This window comes from Drosophila simulans, chromosome 2R (assembly GCF_016746395.2).
Source record: "Drosophila simulans strain w501 chromosome 2R, Prin_Dsim_3.1, whole genome shotgun sequence".
NCBI classification, from domain to species: domain Eukaryota; kingdom Metazoa; phylum Arthropoda; class Insecta; order Diptera; family Drosophilidae; genus Drosophila; species Drosophila simulans.
In genome coordinates this window covers 6,929,166-6,937,123 of record NC_052521.2, presented here as the reverse complement: position 1 = coordinate 6,937,123, position 7,958 = coordinate 6,929,166, and the positions used below count along the sequence as shown (strand labels likewise).

General features: G+C 48.0%; 4 protein-coding genes across 6 annotated transcripts; 2 read left to right on the top strand and 2 right to left on the bottom strand.

The window, feature by feature from the left end:
- Window positions 1–461: 461 nt before the first annotated feature.
- Window positions 462–1,119, top strand: LOC6733731 (transmembrane protein 234 homolog). The gene is made up of 3 exons (XM_002080741.3): window positions 462–580; window positions 631–936; window positions 996–1,119. The coding sequence occupies exons 1-3, from the start codon at window positions 565–567 to the stop codon at window positions 1,100–1,102; spliced, it is 429 nt and encodes a 142-aa protein (XP_002080777.1). The 5' UTR covers window positions 462–564; the 3' UTR covers window positions 1,103–1,119.
- On the bottom strand, window positions 1,100–2,563 carry LOC6733730 (uroporphyrinogen decarboxylase). Of its 2 annotated transcripts, XM_002080740.4 has the most exons (3): window positions 2,421–2,563; window positions 1,551–2,294; window positions 1,100–1,496 (listed from the first exon to the last, which is right to left on the bottom strand). In XM_002080740.4, exons 1-3 carry the CDS (start codon window positions 2,433–2,435, stop codon window positions 1,185–1,187), a joined length of 1,071 nt encoding a protein of 356 aa, XP_002080776.1. In that variant the 5' UTR covers window positions 2,436–2,563; the 3' UTR covers window positions 1,100–1,184. The 2 variants fall into 2 exon arrangements, with proteins under 2 accessions (XP_002080776.1, XP_016026701.1); XM_016167722.3 differs by lacking the exon at window positions 2,421–2,563 and having other exon boundaries at window positions 1,551–2,378.
- A 33-nt stretch (window positions 2,564–2,596) lies between these two features.
- On the top strand, window positions 2,597–5,502 carry LOC6733729 (SET and MYND domain-containing protein 4). The gene is made up of 5 exons (XM_002080739.4): window positions 2,597–2,697; window positions 3,018–3,679; window positions 3,735–4,755; window positions 4,810–5,131; window positions 5,187–5,502. Exons 2-5 carry the CDS (start codon window positions 3,027–3,029, stop codon window positions 5,444–5,446), a joined length of 2,256 nt encoding a protein of 751 aa, XP_002080775.2. The 5' UTR covers window positions 2,597–2,697; window positions 3,018–3,026; the 3' UTR covers window positions 5,447–5,502.
- LOC6733728 (5'-nucleotidase domain-containing protein 3) lies at window positions 5,409–7,771 on the bottom strand. Of its 2 annotated transcripts, none has more exons than XM_002080738.4 (7): window positions 7,402–7,771; window positions 6,873–7,276; window positions 6,495–6,790; window positions 6,244–6,430; window positions 6,042–6,182; window positions 5,831–5,982; window positions 5,409–5,773 (listed from the first exon to the last, which is right to left on the bottom strand). In XM_002080738.4, exons 1-7 carry the CDS (start codon window positions 7,661–7,663, stop codon window positions 5,569–5,571), a joined length of 1,647 nt encoding a protein of 548 aa, XP_002080774.1. In that variant the 5' UTR covers window positions 7,664–7,771; the 3' UTR covers window positions 5,409–5,568. The 2 variants fall into 2 exon arrangements, with proteins under 2 accessions (XP_002080774.1, XP_016026700.1); XM_016167721.3 differs by having other exon boundaries at window positions 7,451–7,592.
- Window positions 7,772–7,958: the final 187 nt, after the last annotated feature.

The following is a 7,958-nucleotide window of genomic DNA, read 5'->3' as shown; positions in this document are numbered from 1 at the left end:
GGTATTCCGTAAAGCGCAATATTAGGGGAATAACCAATTGAATTTCTAAATCCATAGTTTGATTGAACAATAAGTTACGTTATAAATTGTCAATATCAAATCTAATTCATTTATTGGTTGTCTATTGGCATGGGTCTGTTTCATATGTTTTATCATATGTCTTTAGTTAAAGTCGAGCTAAGTACTTAAAAGATAACTCTGGACAAGAAATCAAATTAGTTTTCCAAAACTACTTCAGAAAGAAACCAAATACTTCATAAAAACTACTTCAATTCAAATGTATTAAACATTTCTAAATTTAAATGCAGCATTAGAGATTAAACTTTATGTTTTTGATTGAACATTAATAAAATAATAAATAAATAATAAAATCAATAAAATGGTTGAACATATTTTGATCCCTAGTTTTTTATTCGATTGTGAATTCAATAAAATGGTTAATGTAAAATTATTATTGCATTGTTATGTGGCTATTAATGGAATGCCCCAAATTGTTGCTTCAAAATGTAGTTTCCAAGTTGATGAAGTACAACGAAACAGCTGATCGGATGTAAACAAAAAAGAATGCTGGATATCGCTGGTAAATGAGCCAAAATATAATCTAGTTTAGCACTCAAAACCCATTTCCAGCACAACTCCTTGCCGTGGGCCTCTTGTGGGGCGTTACCAATCCGTTCATTCGCCTCGGCAGCCAGGGAATCGAGTCGGTTGGTAATACCGGTTCCAAGTGGCGCAACTTCGTCCAGGAGGCACGCACAATCGGCTCCCGGTGGCGCTATTGGATACCCTTCGGTCTCAACCAGTGCGGGAGTGCTCTGTACGTTTGGACGCTCCAGAGGGCCAGTATTACGGTAGCGGTGCCAGTGGCCAATTCCCTGAGCTTCGCATTTACGGCAATCACCGGATATGCGCTGGGGGAAAAACTGCCGGGAAGGAGTAAGCTAAATGTCACTATGCATAACCTTGTCCACTTTGTTTACCAACTGCTCCCGTAGAAGTCATTCTGGGCACCCTGCTCGTCTGCTGTGGCAGTATCCTGATGATATACGATAAGATTTTGCAGGAACAGGCTCAGCACCAGCTAAATATAACATTCCACTGAGGTTACCCTAAACCCAAGGCCAATTGTCTTTATTGCATTCGATAAAAGCATCATAAAATTAAAGGTTAGTAAAAGGCACACCTTACAGAGCCTTGTGGACCGCCTCCACCAGCACTTCCATGCTCGTAATCGGAGTCTGGGGCGTGATTCCATGGCCCAGATTGGCGATGTAGCGCGACTTGCCAAACTTGTGCACCATTTCGGTGGTCAGGTTGCGCAGCTCATCAGGATCGCGGTACATGTCCTGCGGATCCAAGTTGCCCTGCAACGTAATGTTCGGTCCGACCAAATTGCGTGCCTCCAGCGGATCCACAGTCCAATCCAAGCCAATAACGTCGTAGCCCAGTTCGCTCTGTTCCTTCAGCGAGTGCCCAGCACCCTTAGCGAACAGCGTCTAAAAAGAAATTCCCTTTAGTAAGCATATAATCAATGTTTTAGTCCAACCTACCATGGGAACCACGGGGATGGCCTTCTTTGTGAGACGATCCACCAGCTCGTCGCGAATTCTCTTCAGGTAGGGTACACACCACTGCAGGAACTGCTCCTTGGAAAGATGCTCGGCGGACGATTCGAATACCTGCAGCATTTGAGCACCAGCTTTCACCTGCATCTCCAGGTAGTCCACAATGGCGTCGGTCAGTAGGTTCAGGAACAGCTTGGAGTCCTCCGGATGTTCGTTGAGCCAAGCTTTAGCTTTCGACATGGTCTTGCTCCCACCGCCCTCGATCATATATCCCATTAGTGTCCACGGCGCTCCTGTAAAGCCGATTAGCGGCACTCGACCTTCGAGCTTGTGCCGCATCATGGTGATTGCGTCGCCCACGTAGCTGAGGCGGGACAAGGCTCCGTCCGGCGTCAGGCGCTTGAGGTCCTCCGGTACCACGATGGGCTGTGGCAGGACGGGACCGACGCCCGCGTGCATCTCCACGGTGAGGCCGAGTGCTTGCGGAATGACAAGGATGTCCGAAAATATTATGGAGGCGTCCAGGTCGAATCGGCGCAATGGCTGCATGGTCACTTCGCAGGCCAGCTCCGGGGTGCGGCAGACGGTGAAGAAGTCGTGCTGCTTTCGCAGCTCCTGGAACTCCGGCAGGTAGCGACCCGCTTGGCGCATCACCCACACGGGCACCCGGTCCACCACCTCGCCACGTGCGGCGCGCAGCAGGTTATCATTCTTGAGCACGGGAAAGGGCTGAAACTCATATCCAATTTGATCAGTTTTAACGTTTTTCAGCAGGAAAATACAGAGACACAGCAATCGAAGTCCAAACGACATGATGTAACTGCAGGCGCCACTCCGATCAGCTGGGAAACTCACCTTTGCGTCTTTCATAGTGACTTTTGGCAGTTAAAAGAGTAGTAGAGAGCTAACGAAGTTATTTCCACTGATGAAACCCGAAAATTTGATGAAATCCGTCACGGAATTCTGCAATTCTGCATGAGTGTGCGTTCTCTGCCGTGCTTTGTTTACGTTTTTGCCTGGTGGTGGGAGAAGTGCGATAGTCGCCGGCAAATCGATAATTAGCTAATCCTGACAGCTTTTTTTTAGGAGCATCAATTGTTTTTGTTAGTTTGAAAAAGATTTTCCCTCAAGTGTACGTATTCGACTAATGAATAGTTATTTCTTTTTATTGGCTTGGGTTTGTTCTGTATCGAGTGCTCGTAAATAATACAGATTTTTAAATAATCCGAGATAATAAAACATTTAATTTGAATAAGTTAAAAGGTATCTTGTGTTTGACTTTATAATATCACTTGATTTCAATAGAATGTGAAATATTTCCATAGGGAATAGAACTAACTAGCAAAATAGACCTTATATTGAAAAATAATCGATTCTTACATTAGCGGCTACTCGAAAAGCACCTAAAATTCACCAACCGCATGATTTGATTTTTGTAAACAATTTTTGCAGCCGGTGGACATGGAACGTTTGGCCAGAATTTTCTCCCAGCAGAACGAACTGATAACCCTGAATGGGGGCTACAAGGATGAGTTCGAAACCTTCAAGTCACTGGCATCCATGCCGGCGGACACTCTGCAAATATTCCAGAAGCTGGCGCTCGATTTGCTGCAGGATTTGGAGCAACCAGTTGACAGGAAAGGTTGCGCAGAACGTTCGAGGAATCTGCGCGAGGAGGGTAACCTTGTGTTCAAAGAGTCCGCATCGGGATCCTCCAAGGACTCGGTTCTGAAAGCATGCAGGCTTTATACGGCAGCCGTTTTCGAGGCTGAGGATGCTGCGGAAGAGCTGTCTCTGGCGTTTGCCAACCGAGGAATAGCTTTGCAGGAGTACGGGTACTACAGAGAAGCCTATGACGACTGCGCCAATGCGCTGGAGTGTGGATACCCGGAAAGGCTGCGGCACAAGGTGATCATGCGGCAGGCCTACTGCGCCTGGAAGCTGAAGAAGATCGCTTCGCTGGAGGAGCATTTGGAACATCTCGGGCAGCTGCAGCTTAAGGAGAACTTCAAGCAGCAGCTGGAAGACCTGAAGCAGAAACTGGAGCTGCTAAAGAACCAACCCAAAGAGCAGGAAACGCAAGCGAAAGTGGTGGATAAATCTCTAGGGGAAATGTAAGTTTCCAAATCGGTACTGGCCACTTCTTAATTTGTAATCCTTACTACTCAGCCTTACAGATCCCGGTCCGCGTGGTCGATATATGGTGGCTAAGGAAGCGATTAGCAAAGGCAACGTAATCTTTTCAGAGCGCGCCTCCTGCTTTGTTCCACTGGAGCAACAGCTTATTTGCCAGCAGTGCGCCGCCAGCTTAATGAGCGCACCCATACCCTGCCCCAATTGCCATCAGCGGGTCGTCTTCTGCTCTAGAAAGTGTCGGGATGCGCAGTCGGCCATCCACAAATTCGAGTGTGCCGCCTACAGAAAGGATATCCTCCGACTTTTGGGCATTTCGCATCTGGCCTTGCGATTGCTTTTGACTTACATTCCCTACATAATGCCTCATTTGCAAGAGATGACCAGTGCAATGGGTATGTGGAAAGAAATTATGAATCTGTCCCGAAAACCGGAAGCGAGTGAAAACGCCCCAGAGTATTTGCGAAGCCTGCGCATGGTTAGTCAACTGGATCAGGCTAACAATGAAGAGGTTAATTACCACATCCTCTGTGTCAACCTCCTTCAACTTTACCTGAAAGAGCACACCGATTTCTATGATCAGTTCCACTCATTGCCAGCCAGCATTGAAGATTGGCAACTGATTATATCAGCACTGATTCTGCGTTTCTCCGGCCAGTTGCTGGCGAATGGGCATGTAGGCGATGGGTTGCTCGGAGTTGGCATGGAGCCAAAAGAGTTTGTCATGCTCCAGCCGGAGTTGTGGCAAAAGCCTCGACACCTGAAACGCGGCCAGCTGCACAATCTATCCCACTCGGATCCTATCACGGCTGTCAATCTGCCCTACTTGAGCTTGTGCAACCACGCCTGCGAACCCTCGATTCGCACCAAGTTCGATGGATGTTCCGTGGTGAACTACGCTGCAAAGGACATTCTAGATGGCGAGGAGATCTTCAATTGCTATACGAATGATTACAGAACCAGTTTAAAGCTACATCGAGCTCATCCCCTCAAGGACATCTACAAATTTGAGTGCACATGCGCTAAGTGCACACGAACTGATCCCGACCAGAACTATGTACGTTTCCAAGCCAAGCAAAGCCATTTGTAAATGTGTTTTCCCATCTTCCAGCTTTCTTTCCATCGTTATCGCTGCGAAAAGCCCAACTGCCGACAAGAATTTCTGCCAGACGCCAAAGTTCAGCAGAATAATCTCCGCTGGTGGCTGAGATCGAATGCAGAGAAACCGATTACTTGCACGGTGTGCCAGGAGCTTCAACATTTCGCCTGGTACAATGAGTTCCTTGAACTCGTCGGCAGCAGTGCCGATTCGTCAAGAAGGCAGGCGCTGTTCAAGGCATTCGATGATCTAGACAAGTGGCTTGTGGATCACCACAGCTTAAAACGAATTATGGCCGAGGAACTGGTAACAGCCTGTTTTTATGAGATAGATGGTAGGCTACGGCTGGATTTTGTTGTGTCGTAATTTATAAACCTCTAATCAAACAGGCGGCACTTCACTGAATGACTATGAGTATGAAGATCTGGCGAGGATTATCCGCAAACAGCTGGAAGGCACTGCTGCGCAGTGTGGCGATAACTCCACGGAATACATTGCTCGCATGACCTATTTGTGGGATATCATAGCCCAGAAGAAATGCCGCACCGACAAAAAGGAACTGCTAGAGATGAAAGGTAAGGTGGATTATCTGGCTAGCGAGCATCGCGAGGTTTTCTTGAACTATTACAACGATTTTATTGAGCAATAATGTAAATAACGATATACACGCATTAAATTCACTAGTTTCGAGCTACAAGCATTAAACACTGGCACTTCTTGTTACCTACAACTAATCTGAGCTTCCAACGGGCATTCGTCCCCACAAATTCTCTAGATGAAGTGGGAGGCATATTCGTGGGGCATTACACCCCGTCGGGGATAGAAGGTGTGGGTGGTGGAGAACTTGAGCAGGTTGGTTATGTCGCTGGTGTAGATGTCGGCAAAGCGGAAGAGGCGTCTTGAGAAGTACGTGGGGTTGTGGTAGGTGCGGAAAACGCTGCCAAACTGCTCGTTGAACACGTTCTTCGTTTTGTTGCTGTCGAAGATTGGATTAGGATTAAGAGATATTAACGTACGCCACTAGATTGCTTACCGCAACTGATCCCGCTCCTCCATCCACTCCTTCAGGCAGATCTGCGCTGCCTCGCTATCATCGTCCTGGGTGTCCTCGATGAGCTGCGTCAGCATTTGCAGCCAGTTGGCGCTCATCTTGAAGTCCTTACGATTGAGGGTTTTAATTTCGTGCTGCAATACGAAAAGACCATTAGAGGCAATACGTTAATTGTTTAATATTAAACACCCACAGCCAGTTCGCTGATAATGGCTCCTGTCCTCCAGCTGTGCTTCAGAGTAACATCTGCTAGATCGCTGTACGGATGATCTCCGAAATAGAGCACAGAGTGACCACGCCAGCCCTTCAGCTCTTGAAGCTGCCTCACCGAACCCTGTGAAGAACATCAGACTACAGTCTTGGTAACTAACCAAGTGGAAATGGGTAACCCTTACCTCGTAGTAGATTTTTCCCTTTTCCAGCTTAAATACCCGATCCCATAGGTGCGACTGCGTTCGCTCGTCGAACAGCCTTATTGGTCGAGATTCATCCGTAAAGAACTTTGGTTTGCGGGCCTGCACGATGACCACATCGAAGAAATCACGCCAGTTGGCGCCGACCAGAAAGGACATGCCACAGTTTCTACAAGTGCAGACATAACGATTACACAAATTGTAATTGTGGTAAAATAAAAGAGGTTCCTTACACAAACGAGTACGGGCTATTGGTGACTAGAAAGAGATTCTTGCCCGCCTGCTGCAGCTTCTCGAAGAACTTGACCAGCTTCGGGTTTCGTTCTATGTACTTCTCCGTGTTCCGCATCACCTTGCCATGCATAATGGGATGGCAGGAGCCCATGGCGGTCCTGGTGTCATGGAAAACAATCTCAGGATTGTAGTCGATGCGATTGCGCTCGAAATATTCGATTACATTGCACAGCAGGCACATTTCAGGTACAGAAAACAAGTCGGCCAGTTGCACCATTTTGGAGTTGGTGTTATGCTGTGCGGAAGGAGATCGTAAATCACTGATTGCTAAACACAAAATCCAAGCGCAAACCAGGTGATAAGATATAGATACGAACCCTGTAGCTATTGTTCGGCCCCTCCACGTAGGCAATGGGCAGCAGGCGGTTGTGGTAGAGCTTCAGCACCTCATCCGCCTCCACTTTGGTACGTCCCCTGTATACCGAGCCCAGCTGCAGCTGCAGGAAACTGTCCAGTTTCACCAGCAGCCCCTTCTCCACGTCGTAGTGCAGGCCGCGCACCGCAAAGTTCGGTTCGTACTCCAGCTGGAGGATGTCCTCCGGGTAGCGGAACCTCTTCACCAGCATCTCGCGAGCCAGATTGTATAGCAGGTCCTCCAGGATGGGCTTATAGCAGGCCAGCGTGTAGTCGTAGTCGAATCCGTACACCTGCACCTCGCTGAGATCGAGCTCGTTGCAGGCGAAGACCGCATCTGGATGCACATCGGAGGGCAGCTTCTTGGCTGAAAATGTCAAGTGGTGCGAAACGGGGGGTGTGTTACTAATGGGACCACTTTGCGGCTGGGTATTTATAGATCGTGCACATACTACGCATATATGCATATGCCTGCGACTGGTTGAGGCTTACATTGGAACTTCTTTTTGGTGGCTTCGTGAAGCTTTTGGAAATCACTCACTGTTTTTGGGTGCGAGATCTGGGAGGTCGCAGCTGGAGCGGAAGCTCCAGCGTCCGACGCGAAAGCGCGCGCCTCAAAACTATAGTTCGGTTTGCACGGCGAGGGGCACAGGCTGGAGGAGATGGGGTCCCAGCTCCGGAGGACACCACCAGCTCGCAGGAGCACATTCTGGCGGAGGAGCGCACTGACGATGGGACTGCCTGCCGCGCACATTTAACTGACTGCTTGCTAAATTGCCAATTAAGCCCGTTTGTTATGTACACTATGTGGGGGCGGAGTGGGCTGCATGTGGATGGGGCGGGGTGTGACCGGACGGAGAGCCCCCAAAAAATACCGACTCGCGGTTAGAACTACTGTGGCCATATGCTTATTCAAAATATTGAACGAAGCATTTGAAAAATTCTAAATATTATCCAATAGAGTAGTCCATGGGTTATCATAAACTTACCTTTGTGGAAACATTATCTTTATCTTTACCATAACCATTAAAAGAATAAGTTAATACTGC